The sequence below is a fragment of the Camelus ferus genome, chromosome 30 (genome assembly GCF_009834535.1).
Source record: "Camelus ferus isolate YT-003-E chromosome 30, BCGSAC_Cfer_1.0, whole genome shotgun sequence".
In the NCBI taxonomy this organism is placed as follows: domain Eukaryota; kingdom Metazoa; phylum Chordata; class Mammalia; order Artiodactyla; family Camelidae; genus Camelus; species Camelus ferus.
In genome coordinates, this window is record NC_045725.1 from 18,115,960 (window position 1) to 18,131,468 (window position 15,509).

Sequence of the window (15,509 nt, forward strand, 5' to 3'; positions counted from 1 at the left end):
GAGAAATGGCTCCCTTCTCCCTTTTGTTTGAAGATCCTTGGCTTTTAGCCAGATGGAGATTTTTTTTTTTTTTATTAAATAAATTTTGATTCCTATGATTAGTGCAGATCAGGCTGGTTTTTAATAAAAGACACTCTAAACAGAGAATTAGAAGGTGTTTCATGGAATTTCTTGCTCAGGGCACGTATTATGGTACCTACTTGTGTTTGAAGACCCATGGCGCCTGCTGAAATTCCAAAAACAGAACTAGATGGCAGATGAGTAAGGAGCCAGCAGGTGAACAGTAGTTAGCTTGAAACTGAGGATCCAGATAGAGGAAGCTCTGTGAAGTTAAATTAACTTGTAACTTTATGCCTGGGAAGAAATGAAAGAGAGTATTCCATGGTAGCCTGCAGTGCCCTTTATTTCCAATTGGAAATGTGTTTGCTATTCTGTTGAGGCAGGATTTGGGGGGGGGGGCAAGAATTTAATAAAGAAAAAGAGTTTACAATGAGAAAAAAAGGTTTTGCATTCAGAAAGCACAAAAATTAAAAGCAAGTACCAGTTATTTCGAGGAAGTCAGTTACTAAGTAGTGAAAACCAGTATTTTTTTTCTTGCTGACGTAGATGCCAACAGTCCCTAACTAAATTTCTCTGTTCTTCAGTTATTCTTTAGATGCTGCCATGTAAGTTTAATGTTTATTTCTAAATAGTAGTTGAGGCCCCATTAAAAAAAAATCATCATCATTACAGAGTAAGAATATATTCCAGTTTGCCAGGATGGTCCCAGTCACACCTGATGCCCTAGAATAATTATAGTTACCTTTCGTTTTGAAACATACCTCAGGTTGAATGATACATATGTTCAACCTGATCATGTATCATGAAGGAAGACAAAATTAGATGGCCCCAAGCCATTTGGGAAAACCTGTGAATGCAGAGTCAAATTTAGTTTCTAGCTTGTCTTGAAGACTTAATGAATTTGGCCAGTATAAGGTTTAATAGAAACATTTAAAAAATATCTTTAAATGGAAAATACTCTTTCCACTTTCACTAGTACACATTCTTTATGTCTGTTTAGGGCACAAGCCCTGAAGATAGTTGAGTTCTTATTTCTAAATGTGAAGTGTAGGTTAAATGTGTCATTTTATATGATCCACGATACTTTTTAACTTGCAAAATAGTCTATTGCTGAAAGACAGTGACAGGAAATATTTTAAGTTTTACACTGCACTCTTTAGTGCAAAATTATGATGATGACGAGGAGGAAGTGTATTTATTTTGTCAATTTATTTGCCTCCACCTGAAACATAGAAAACTTTTCCCATATTGAAAGGAAATGAAATGGGCTTCTTGAATGTCTCAGAAGACAGGCTAATTTCTTGAGACTGTGGCTACATCAGTTCTTCAAAGTACAGTCCACAAACCCTTGGTATTTCCTGAGATAGTTTCAGGAGATCTGTGAGGTCAAATTTATTTTAATAATAATACTAGGGGGTTTTTTTTTTTTTGTTTTTTTTTTTTTACTATGTTAACCTAAGAAAGTCTTTGATGAAACGGTGAAAAATATTAGTTTTATTTAATCTCAATACTTAAATGCTTATCTTTTTAGTGTTGTGCGTGTCAGAATGGGAAATGCACTTCAGGGATATCAAAGTACAGTGTTTTTTGAGGGATAAACACTTCTGTATTCATCTGAGTTTCAAGATGAATTAGCTACTTTTTTTTTTATGGAACATATTTGAAAAGACAATCAACAGAAAAGCTGTAGCTATTCAGACTTGAGTACTAGTTAGACATTTTCTGAAAAAAAAAAAAATTGAACAGAATGAGTCAGTTCAAGGAAAATAGCGTTTGCTGCCAAAGATGCACTTCAAGCCTTTAAGTTAAAATTAGAAATTTGGAAAACTTGTATCTGCCACTGGGATCTTGACAGCTTTGCAACATGAAAAGGCCTTTCTGATAGGATTGGTGGTGATAGTAACAAATGAGATTTTTTGATACTTCAGTGAAATGTGTCAACATTTGGAAGATCTGTCTAATTCAGTGTACCATTCCAAATGACCGTTGATTGATGTGACAGAATCAAGCATGGGCAAAAGTTACATTCAAAATGCAAGACAGACCAATGGATTTTTATATAACACAGCACAAAATGTTTATTGATAGAGTGTCAGATTTCACATTACAACTTTCAGGGAACTGCCTATTGAGTTTTGGTGTAGTGTTAAAGGATAAAATCTACAGTAATCTGAAAAGTCTATTAAAATACGCTCCCTCTTCCAACTGCATATCTATTTGAAGTCAGATTATATTCATGTAATTCAACCAAATCAACATATCAGAACAATGTGAATGCAGAAAGTAACGCAACAATCTAGTTATTTTCCTTTAAACCACTTATTAAAATTTTACAGAAACATAAAGTACCACCACTTTTCTCACTGATAATTTTGTCCTGGAAAGTAATTTAAAGAAGTTTTTTTTTTTTGTGAGATGTGAATACATATTTAATAAGTAAATATTTTAATCTCTGTTTTGATGTTTAGTGTGGTAACTATTTATAGCTATAACCTACATAAACAAAAGCGCTTTGGGTGCCTCCATCATTTTTAAGCTTACAAATGGTCCCTGAGACCAGATTGAAGTCCACTGTTTACATTATTAGTCATTTTCCTGATGATTGTAGATCCGTTTTCTCTAACTCGGATAATAGATTAAGCCAAAGTGGGCCAAATTTTCTATTTAAGTTATAAAGGGAGGGAAGAGGGAAGGAAAGAAGGAACAAAGGCACGAGGGAAAGGCATAAGCAAAGGCAGCATGTTGCTAGAAGGTGATTCTACGATTTACTGCAGTCTCTGTGTATCAGAGATCAGCATCACTGTAATGACTGTTTTCCCTTTATTTACGTACCACCCTCTTGCTCTCAGAGAATGATTAGCTGTACCTCCACCAGAATGACAATGAGATCAGATCAGAGAATCAGGCTAATATTTGCCTCCCAACAGGAAAAAGCTAAACTGGGTTTTAGTCCAAGCAAATCATGACTGCTTGTAATTAAGTTAGAAAACATGCCTGTGTAACTTTGTGCATTCACTTCCATGAGCGTCATACTAAAGAGGTCTGCTTTTGAAATTTTTAATGTAAAATTTTCACATTAAAAGAAAAAAAAAATTTCTGCTTTGATTTTAAAGCTGTTTCCATCTGTTTTCTAGAATCCACCCTTGCATTTCTCTCCCGTTTTTCATTTTACAATGTATTAGATACATAAAAGTATATAAAACATATGTCAGTTTGAAAAGTGAATATAAGATGGCCGTGTATATACTCATCACCCATGTGTGAAATAGAACATTTCAAACTGGTATTCTGTGCCATTTCCTGCATTGCAATAATATTTATTAATTTTATGGCATTTTTTTCATATTCTATTAACCGGATAACTCCACTTAGGTCTGAATAATCAGTGCCCATATAGCAAGAACAAAAATGAATTTTATAAATAATTACTAATTCCATCGTGATTCAATTAAAGTCAACGTAGTCAACAAAAGTCATGACCTAGAATTTTAAGTTCACTCCTCCATGGGCTTTTTCATCCCTATTATTATGGAGCCTAGAGGGGAAAACTTTCATTTGCTCTTAGATATTTACCCTGTGTTTTAGTTATTACCTGTTTTAACTTCTTTACTCCTCATACAGTTCCCATCTACTTTGCAACTCCAGAGTTCAAAATAACTCCTTACTCTAAGATTAATGTATGTTCTTTATTAAAAAAATTTAGAAAATACAGAAAAATCCAAAGATGAAAATAAAGATCACCCACAATTTTATCAAAGATAAACCTTGGCAATTGTATCTCTATCCTCTCAATTTTAAAACTTAAATGCATTTTCTTGACATTCTTCTAAAAAAAAAATCACATCTTAAAGGAGAAAAGTAAGGCACAAATTGACTTTAATAATGACTCTTTAAATAGTCAGAATCAACATACTAGTACAAGAACAGAAACCAAAGTCAAACTAAAAACAACAACCAGAGTTTACTTGGCATTTTAAATTGCTGGGATGGGTTTGTTTCCAGTTCCTCGTGTAGATTTCAGGTGTCCATTGCTGTATAACAAATCACTCCAAAATGCAGTGACTTGAAATAATTTATTATCTCTTGTAATTCTGTGGTGGATCTCAGCTGTGCCTCTGCGGGTTTCACTCTGGCTCAGTAGGGCACATTTGGCTGAGGTGAAAGGCTTAATAAGATGGCCTCATTCACGTGTCTGTCAGTTGGTGCAGGTTTTTGGCTGGGAACTCGGTTATCCTCCACGTGCCTTCTCATCCTCCCACTGGCTACACTGACGTGGTCCTTTCAGAAAGAGCCGTGGCAGAAACTTGTAAGGCCTCTTGCAGTCTTGTCTCCAGAACTCATACAGTCTAACTCCCACTGTGACCTGTTGGTCAAAAACAAGATCCAGGGCCAGGCCAGATTCATATCATAGGGAAATGCACCCTCAACTCAGGATTGGAGGAGCTCAAACAATTTGTGATCATGTTTAATCTATCACAAGTGTGAAACATATGAACTATTTACTATTAAAGACCATTGCTATTAACTCTTGGGGGAAACGTCCATAATATTAGAATGTATTAGATTAGATAATTACAGAGAAATATCTTCAGAGAAATGGAACCAAACATCTCTGCCAAAAATTAACGTTTTCTTCCGTATGATTAGGGTCACACATATGATCAGGCTCCAGTGTCTAGCAGAGCCACAAAGATAATAAACATAGCTGAAGTGGGCCACATGGAGATTGAAGTAATCTGGATGTATATTCTGTCTGAAAATAGTAGATGGTTCTTTTGTGGCAATATGAGCCCAGTGATGCCTGAACTGACATTTTAAGATGAAGACAAAAATCCCAGCAAGTTATTTTGTATATGTCAGTAAATAGTTCTAAAATATCTGTGAACAGAAGAGTCAGCACAGTGAACACAGTCTAAAGAGGAAAGTGAGAGGATGTACATTTCCTGGCATCAAGACTCGTGATAAAGCTGCAATAGTCAAGATTGTGTTATGTTGTCAAAATAATAGAGAAATAGATAAATGGAACAAAGCAGAGCTCTCAGAAGTAGACCCACAGAAGTATAGTCATCCGATCTCTGACAAAGGAACAACCAGGTCAATGGAAAAAGGATAGTCTTTTCAACAAATGGTGCTGGAACAATTGGATACTTACATGCAAAAAAGGAAAAAAAATAGTAGACACAAACCTGGTATCTTTCACAAAAATAACTCAAAATGTATAATAGACCTAAGCATAAGCCATGAAACTATAAAAGCTTCCAGAAGATAACACAGGAGAAAATCTAGGTGATCTTAAGTTTGACAATGAATTTTTAGGTACAACACCTGTAAAATTATCCATGAAAGAAGAAATTAAGTTGGGCTTTATGAAAATTGGTACTTTCTGCTCTGCAAAAGACAACGTTAAGAGGAATGTTAAGAGAATAACAAGCCACAAACTGAGAAAGTATCTGCAAAGCACACATCTGGATAAAGAACTTGTATCCAAAATATACAACGAATGCTTGAAATTCAACAATAAGAAAACAAACCAATTAATAAATAGGCAAAAGATCTTCATAGGCACCTGAGAGAGATGGGTAGAAACTAAGCATATGAAATGTGCTCAATATCACTTGTCACTGGGGAATTGCAAGTTAAAACAACTATAAGATCCCACTGAACATCTATTAAAAGGGCTAAAATCCAAAAAATGACCGTAACAAATGCATAGGAGAATGAGCAACAGGAACTCTTACTCATTGCTGGTGGGAATGTAAAATTGCAGAGCCATTTGGGGAGACAGTTGGGGAGTTTCTTAGATAAACGTAGTTCTGCCATACAATCTACTAATAGTGTTCCAAGGTGTTTGCCAAATTAAGTTGTAAAGTTATGTCCAGACAAAAATCTGCACATGGACATTTATAGCAGATTTGTTCATAGTCTCTAAAAATAGGAAGCAATCAAGGTATCTCTAACTAGGTGAATGAATGAACAAACTGTGGTACATCTGTATAGTGGAAAAATATCCAGCAATAAAAATAAGCTATCAAACCACAAAGGGACGTGGAGGAACCCCAAATGCATACTGGTAGGTGAAAGAAACCAATAGGGAAAGTCGACATTCTGTATAATTCCAACTATATGATATTTCAGAAAAGGTACCACACTCATGTAAGATGTTAGTAACGGGAAAAACTATGTCAGAGTGGGGATCTAGTATGCGGGAACTTCCTGTACTATTTGTTCCCTTTTTTAGTAAATTAAAATAAAATATATAAATGACAATTTTTTTAAAGTAACCATTTTTGTGTTGCCTGATTTTGCTTCTGATAAAAGAAAATCTAACTGAGGTGAAATTTTGGCTCTTTTGTGGATAAATAAATAATACTGCACATGGAACCCAGGTAAATTTTCTTTTAGCTGGAAGATAAAACTATGTAGGTGTTCTATGATGTTGTCTGTGAAGAGCAGTGTAGCATACAGTCAACTATAATAGTGTACTAGTATGCAGTGTATGTAGTGGAAACATTTCTGTGGAGAAACAGGGAGTGAAACTCAAGCATTCCCATGGCTAGACCTCCATCAGAAAGATGGCTATTTATAAACGCACATTTTCTGAACCTGTCCATTTCAGGAATTTTGGTTTTAAGCAGTATTTCCCTTCAAAACATTTTCATTTGGTTTGAGAAGTCATTTTCAAGCAGGGAAATTAAACATGCAACCAGCAATTTTGAAAAGTTTTGAGATATTTTATCTACAATATTGGTTTAATGAGGATTAACACATTTTGAGAATCCTGTCAATATTTTCATTGTGAGGAGTATTTATTTTTGTTGCTGTAACAACCAGAAACAGATATGAGAAGCCTGAGAAAGTGTGAATTCCTCTTTCTTCACACAGATTACTTTAGATGACAATTACTCTCTCAACTATTAACTAGAGAATTGGTGTTCTTTTTTAAATTTCTTTTAAAATTATTTTTTAATTGAAATGTAGTAGTCAGTCTACAATGTTGTGTCACTTTCTGGTGTACAGCATAATGTTTCAGTCATACATAAACATACATATATTCATTTTCGGATGCTTTTTCATTATAGGTTTCTACAAGATATTGAAAAGAATTGATGTTCTTTTACTAATCTGTGATCAGCCTGTGTGGAGTTGGGTCAGGTCAGGGAAGATGAACGGCAGTATTAACAGATCCCCTCCCACTTCACTTTCTCATCATCCACGACCGACAGTACGACCCAGTTAGATTTACCTTCCCTTGGCATTTCTTCATCCACCCCAATTTTGGTTTTTAGATTTTGTTGTCTCATTTCCTTTGCTTCAAGATTTTGCTTTGAGTTTGCAAAATGAAAGATCATAGACTAATTTCATTTAATTTATTAAGCCTGGAGTAAGCATTCATAGAGGGATGTGGGTTTTAATGGGGACCTGGAAATACAGCATTTTGTCTTAAATGAATGAATTTGAGTTGTAGAAATTTAGGCAGCTCAGGTCAGAGGACAGTACGTGACTGCGGAGATTTCCTCCAAGCCCATTGCACCTTAAGGCTGCTGTAGGCGTGTCCCACGCAGTAGGAGTAGGGTTTATATGGTGGGTGGAAGAGAAGCGCTTAACTCTTATGGAATTTTCTCTTCACAGTGTGGAACCCTGTGCTTTGGATTGCTTTTTTTTTTTTTTTTTTTTTGCTTATTCCACCTGATATAATCTTAGCACTTTTGGATCATATGAGGTCTACGGTGAGTCTTTAGGCTGAGTAAGACACTGCTAGAGTTGCCTGCTAGTAAAAATGAACGCTGCTTTATAGACAGAAGCGCTGAAAGCACTGAATGAGGTAGAAGGATGCTCCTTATTTATCCAGAGTCTCAGTTTCAGGGACAAACATATTTTTGAGAAAATTGTTAAAAACTAAACAGAGGCTTAGAAACAGCCAAATTTATTATTATAAAAAACAAACTTCAGCTGAACTCTTGTTTTGAAGATAACAGGTGTTTTCTCAGTAACGTCTATAGCCTATTCAGTACTTGTATGTTGTTTAACACAATTCTAACATGCTTTTTTAAACTCTTACTTCCCAAACCCCTGAAGCAGTAAACAAAGCAGAAGGAAGTGAAATAGATATTAGTGACATGCAAATTGAAAATATCAAAAAAAAAACTTTGGGTGATATCATTTAGAAATGGCACTGTTATCTCGTCTTGTTCTTTAAGGATGTTAAGTTAACAATGTGCGCATGAGTGACTTACCGTCTCAGCATTTTTCCCTTCGCCTTATACCATGACGTCATCAGCAGCTAAGAATATAATATTATAATCCTAGAATCTTAGAAACTAGGCTTGGAAAATGTCTTCTAGGAATCTGTTTCATAAGTCTGTTTCATTGGCACCTTTCCATTTTTTTCTTCCCTCTTTATCATAGTGTCTTATTGGGTAAAAAAAAAATGGTTCCAGCTACAGCATTTTTCTTTGCAACGTTTTTACTAAAAAATGTGATCCTATGTTTTTTTTTTCTTCCCCTACAGATCCAGGACTGCATAGACAGCTATATTTTTTGCAAAGACCATCAAATGTAGTAGCCATTGAAGGAAAAGATGCTATCCTGGAATGTTGTGTTTCTGGCTATCCTCCCCCGAGTTTTACATGGTTACGAGGAGAGGAAGTCATCCAACTCAGGTATTATAAACTTAGGACTTTAATGAAGTATATTGCTACTGTTTTCTTTCTCAAATTTGATACCAGCACCTAGAAATATTAGGGTTTTTGATAATAATTGAATGTTCTTCCCACATTCCTTGGTGTTAGACAGTATATGAAAGATGTTTATCCACTGGAATAAAGGAATGGGAAACAGTCAAAGTCCATGAGATTAAATTCTGCAGAAAAAAAAATTTAGAAAGCCAGGGTTGCCCTTGAGATGATCTTTCTCAAAGAGCCTTCAGCAAAGATACTTTGGATGATCTCATCCTACTGAAGTGATACAGAGAGTGAAATATGTCTTAAGAAACCAAAATTTTCTGAATTCAGATAGATAGCATGTCATTATAGGGTCTGTAATTTTTTTTTTTTTTTTTTTTTTAGTTCCAGTTATATCTCTCACCATCCCAGCTGTAACAAATACTAAAGATAAAGACAGAAGAACTTGGATGACTTTAAATTACCGGACATTGATATATATTACTGGCATAGTTAGAAAATAAACTCTTAATAGAATGGAACACTTAGTCTGAAACAGTTTGGTTAAAATGGATGGGATTTCACTTAAGAAATTAATTTCATTGATTTTGAGGTCTGGTGTGCTTCTTTTTAACACATTTATATTCTATGGTGAGATAGGGTCGTAGGCAATAAGTTAATCTTTAAATTTCAGCTACCTTAAATATTTATTTACATAACAACATACATGGCCTGGTATCACAATACTTCTAAGAATATTAAAGCATGCAAGAAAGGCGGCTTCAGCTTCAGCATGTGAGGATGTGTTCTCTTAATATAGCTGAGCATGCACGGTGCAGTAGGAAATGGGACTTTGTACAAAGATGACTAAATTGGATGTCAGGACACAGGACACTGACTTCCCCTGTGGGGAATCACTTCTCTGGATGTGTGGTTCTCAAACCCAAAAAGGGAGAATTGAACCAGGTGATCTCTAAGATTCTTTTTAGTATTAACATTAGCTCCAAGTAATCTACTTCATTTCTTTGATCACAGCACACAGTCTTCTAATGGGAGTGGTTTATCTTGAAGGGATTTTTTGATCAATAAATGCCATGTTAACAAGCTGCCATGAAATTGCTTTTTTTTTCCCCCTCACAATTTTAAAATTCGGGTTTTTATGGAGTTCATTTAAACCTTTGAATATTTTGCCTGATAGATACATGTTAACCTGTGCTCTAATTTCATACATCTTCTGTCTTACAGGTCCAGAAAGTATTCTTTATTGGGTGGAAGCAACTTACTCATCTCCAATGTGACAGATGATGACAGTGGAACTTACACCTGTGTTGTCACATATAAAAATGAGAATGTCAGTGCCTCTGCCGAGCTCACAGTCTTGGGTAAGTTAATGACTTGAGATGAGTTTACATTGTATCCTTCAAAATACATTATTGTGCCACTTTAAACGCTTATCTCCCGAATTGCTTCCTGTGTTTATCAGTGTGAGATTGCAAAGCCCCAGTAATCCGCATCCACCCTTGCTCTGTGTTGATTAGTTGCACAGGGGTTAAATGCAGTGTCTGAACACTTGCTTGTCGATTAAAATCCAGATACATCACTCTTTGGTCTAATTATTCCAGGTATGTAACTGAAACCTATCAAATATTATTATTTAACAAAAATGTTAAATAGCAAATGAGATGTTCCAAACTATCTGGGGGAAATAAATGAAGAAATTGAATGAGAGACATTGTACAAAACAATATGTAGTTGAATAGAAAAGTTAGATGTCATCTGAGACGGCAGGGCTTCTGACGTTAAATTTAGATGGGCTGGTAAAATTGTTTAGTTAATAGGTAAATACTGTAGATATTATGTTGAAAGTGAACTGTTAAAATCAAACACATCTAAAGAAAACTTGCATAGCAAGAATCTAATTTAAATACATTTAAGAGGCACGGGTAGGCTCATTAAATTTAGATAGACAAGGTCAGCATGTATCATTGCAAACAAATAATTCTTATATGTGATAGTTACAAAATCAAACAAAATATGTAGTTTGGAGAAAATGCCTTAACATTTTGAATTTTGATTGCTTTTTCCTGTAACAACAACAAAAAGTTGTTTACCAGTCTTTGAATTTTTTCCTCTGGGATAAAACTTTTCTACCTTTTAAAGCATGATCTGGGAAAAATCATTGGCTCTTTAAAAATTACTCAGTAGAAATGAAAAGCTACAGTATACTGATTATATCTGCTAACCTATATCTTAATATTATTATACTATCTGTTTTGCTTTAAAGTTTGCATTTGGCTTTAAAGTTTATTCAGAAAATGCTTTCATCTGCACACAGGGTAATCACATATATGATGGGTGAGGCAATGAAGTTGTTCTTTGATCAAGTCATAAATATTAAACTAAGATAGACAAAGGGCCCTAATTCTTTGGTTTTAGAAGTAGCATTATTCTAACTAAAATCAGCTATATTTAAAATGGCAACAATTTAATTTACTCTTATTTTATATGGTAGTTTTTTGGCGAAACGAAGAGCTTTCACATTTGTGACATTATTTGTACAGTAAGGCCAAACAACTACTGTAGAAATTATCCTGTAATGTGTGTTACTGATCATAAGACAAATGGGGTTATGGGATGAGCTAGAATTTATAGCGATCATAAGTAAACCTCTAATTGCAAATACCTGAGGTCAAATCTTATACCAAATTAATGCACATGTTTAGACATGTAATGCTTCATTGATATCTAAAGTCAAATGTATATAAATTCTGATTCCTGAGGATAAACTAGTCAAGAAATATATGTATGGACATACACATATGTGCACACAGTGACATTCAGGGCATCTTCCTCTGTGTGTTCCTGTGCACAGCTGCATATTCTCCAGTTCTTGATTGCTGAGCATTAATTTTGTTTCCAAATTTTAGTTTTAGAAAAGGCAAACACTGAGCTGATTATTCTTATATCTTCATCATTTCTTTGCTTATATCCTAAAGGAAAGTGCCAAAGAAAAGTTGATGTTCTCACCAGCATTGCAAAAAAATTGCCCCTCACAAAAGAGTACATTTTTCCATTATATGTGTATCTAATAATTTTATAAAATTGAGTCTCTTTGTTCTATTTTGCATCCCTACTACGTTCAGATTATTTTTATGGTTACTGGACATTGGTATTTTCTGTTTTGTGACTGACTTTCAGTCTTTTTGATCTTTATACATTTATTGAAATATTCATCTTTATTTTGTTGATTTGCCAGAACTCTTTATATAGAAAGAGTAGTAATTATGCTCTGTATGCTCTGTGTGTGTGTATTTTGTTGTTGTTGTTTTGATTTTGGTTTGGTTTGGTTTTAAATTTTATATGGGGTACCAAGTCTTTCTTTATGGCTGCTGGATTTGTTGCCTTTAGACTTCCATTTTTATTCTAAATGAACCATCCTATTTCTAAAAATCTAGTTACAGATTATATGTTGAATAGGTAAGTTAGAAACATTATTAAATTTTAAATATAGAGCTGTGTTTCTATCTCGGTTTTCTTTCTTTCTTTTTTTCCTGAATTCTCTTGATAACTGGATATACATTTTAAGGATTTTCCACAGACTTAATATGATTTATAACTACTGTAGAAGGCATGGTTTAATTTGGGATGTGGTTGTAATGCTCCTTTACGTATTTTACCCAGGCTTTAAAATAAGTGTTGATATAAGATCTTTGATTCAGTCTTTGACTATTCTGATATAAAGTTAAGCTCATCCTGCAAGACTGAGTTTATATGGAAAACAGAATTTATTACTTTTTTTATAAGGACAAAATAATTTTATTCTCAGTGTTATTCAAATTTACTTTTCATCTCTTTTAAGAATTTAAGCATAATTTAAGTTCGTCATAAGATAAAATCCCACAAGAAATCCAAGCTTGTGCTTATAAGCTTTAATCATGCATTTATCAGACTCCTGTTTTGCCTTTCGACTCGTGATCCTTTCTTACCCTTAGACTGGCTTTGACTGTGAACCTGCATAAACTAACAGACTTCTCAATTAGGATATAATTTTATATACAACAAGATAAAGAGAAGTGCTGTGGTCTTCCTTAAGAGTTTCAGAGTAAATGTATGTTAGATATAATTTAAAGCATTTAAGTTAAAAAATTAAAACAAAGTACCATAATCAGTAAACCTGTTGGAGAAATCTATATAATACAGGATTAAGGACAGCCTTGTATAATATAAAGAAGATATTTTAATTTACAGATGTATTTTTTAATAATAGCCATTCACATAATACTCCTGACCTATTATAGTAACGATCAATACAGCATTGGTAGACATATTTTGAGTACATGCACTGCACTAGATTTGGGGAGGGCTACAAAAAGCCTTGGAGTCTGGCTCTGATGCAGTAGAAGTGTAGTTACAGATTCATACAGTTAGTTGCTTTATCGCCTTCTGAGTCAGATTTTTTTCCGTGTTGCATGTAAACATGGCATCTGTGAAGCTGTGGAGAGTTGATAGTCCCTGCTCTCATAAAAGATAGAGTCTAAAGCAGTGGTGACAGGAGGAGTTCTGAAGACGAGGCTGCAGAGGGAGGCTCTCTGAATACTGTTGGCAGCTTATACTTTGTTTCATCTCTAGTGCCATGATGATTTTTTAAACTCTAGTTTAAAAAAAAAAAAACTAAAGAACGGCATTCTGCCCATTCTTATTTTTATAATATCCAGCTTTCTCACTCAAGAGTTATAATCACCATTTTTGAACCTTTCCTCCGTCTACCCATCTTTACCCTCATACGCCACCTCTCTGCATACAGTGAGACAACCCTTTATAAACTTTCAGGAGATTTGGCACTGCCTTCAGTCTAAAGTGATTCATTGTCTGAATCTGGGCAGAAATGCATACTTTAAAAAGGTGTTTGATCTTTAACCAGTGAAGGGCTCGACCTTGCACAAACTCTGTACACTGTCCACATACACCCAGAGGGAGACGGGTGGAAAGTTCACTCTTCAGTGAAAGCCATTAGGTCTAACATCAAGGAGAAGATGAAAATATTTTTGAATGTTCTAGAAAAGATTCTAGAATTCCTTTTGAAGCAGCCTGCAGCAATATAAACAATATACTATTAGAAGTTTACCTTTGTATCTAGGTTTTCTCAATTATTTGCCTTATCACCTTCCTAGAGAACTGTTGGCTAGAAGTGTCCCAAACTGGCTTTGTAGGACACAGGTAAGTCGCTGGGTTGGCCCTTCATACGTAATTGAAAACTTGAAACCAAACTTGAATTCATATCTTTCACCCAGCACAAGGCACATATACTCCATGTGGTGCTTGAGTTTATACTCCCAAGTAAACACCTTTGAGAGGAAGTCCTCTGAGACAGGTATTACCCCTGCCTGAAACACCTTCCTAAGGGACTAGGGTCCAGGTGTTACCCTTTAGGAATGTGTTCAGAAGGGCTTTCATTACTGACTCGAGCATGTTTGCCTTACACAGGTATGTTCAAGCCTGTTGGCAGTGGATTCAGAATATTCACTGTATTTAATATATAATATATATGTATATACACATGTATATGTACATGCATAAACATAGTATACACATATATACACAATACACATATATTCTCTATTTCTAAAAATGTGCACTGTGCATGAATTACCTAACTTTCTATCAAAATATTTCATCAACTCTCCATTGAGATTCTTGGTTTTTTCATACACCACTGCTATGGACTGAAACGTACCACCCTCAAATTTATATGTTGAGGTGTTAATCCCCACCATGACTGTATTTGGAGATAGGACCTTTAAGGAAGTTTTTAAGGCAAATGAGGTCATGAGGGTAGAAACCCGATAGAAGCAGTGTCCTTATAAGAAGAGGAAGAGATGTCAGGCCACCCAGTGCACACACACAGGAGCTGCCGTGGAGGGACCTGGAGAGAAGCCAGCACCTGCCAGCCGAGGAGACAGGTCTCACTAGAAACCAGCCCTGCTGGCAGCGTGATCTTAGACTTCCAGCCCCAGAACTGTGAAAAATTCAATTTCTGTTATGTAAGCCACCCAGTCTATGGTATTTTGTTATGGCAAGCAGACTTATTCACCACAGAAAGAATAGTTATTCTATGCATTCATCTGTTAAAAAGCTTCTTGATCCATTTTATACAGACATGAGCTACAGTAGAGAATTACATTACCAACATTTCTTACATATTTTTAGTACTGACAATCTTAAATTTGGAGGATGAAAAAAAGTCCCTCTTACAAGAGCAATGAATCAAAACCCATTTCTTCATTTATACAATTGATTATGTATAGTTGTAATATCTCCATAAATTTAATGTTCACTTATGTTATTTTTCTTCAATATCATCGTCTGTTTATTTAGAGATTTTTAAGTATAGGTACCACCTTCATTTTATATCCTATCATTTTAAATGATTTGTCTCAATTTTCATAGTATTATCATTAACCATGGAAAATATGCTTATTCTTTTTCTAAGCCAGTTCTTAGATATGCTCTATAAATTCACTTTACTACAATAAGCATGTAAATGTTTACACACTGCATCAACTCTCAGATATGTCCAGTAGTGGTAAGAAACATGATAATTAAAAATTGATATGGCTTCAAAATGAGTGAGTGAAATAATGCCATTTGCAGCAACATGGATGGACCTAGAGATTGTCATACTAAGTGAAGTAAGCCAGAAAGAGAAAGATGAATAGCATATGATACCACTTGTATGTGGAACCTTGAAAAAAATGATCAAAGGAACTTACTTACAAAACAGAAATACAC

General features: G+C 34.8%; 1 protein-coding gene across 1 annotated transcript in view; it reads left to right on the forward strand.

Annotated features, from left to right (window-relative positions):
* The window catches only part of DCC (DCC netrin 1 receptor), a 986,493-nt gene that overhangs the window by 473,494 nt on the left and 497,490 nt on the right, over nt 1-15,509 (forward strand). The window contains exons 4-5 of the mRNA XM_014557664.2: nt 8,570-8,720; nt 9,966-10,102. Coding sequence (XP_014413150.1) covers nt 8,570-8,720; nt 9,966-10,102 — 288 coding nt within the window. The remainder of the gene's footprint in view (nt 1-8,569; nt 8,721-9,965; nt 10,103-15,509) is intronic.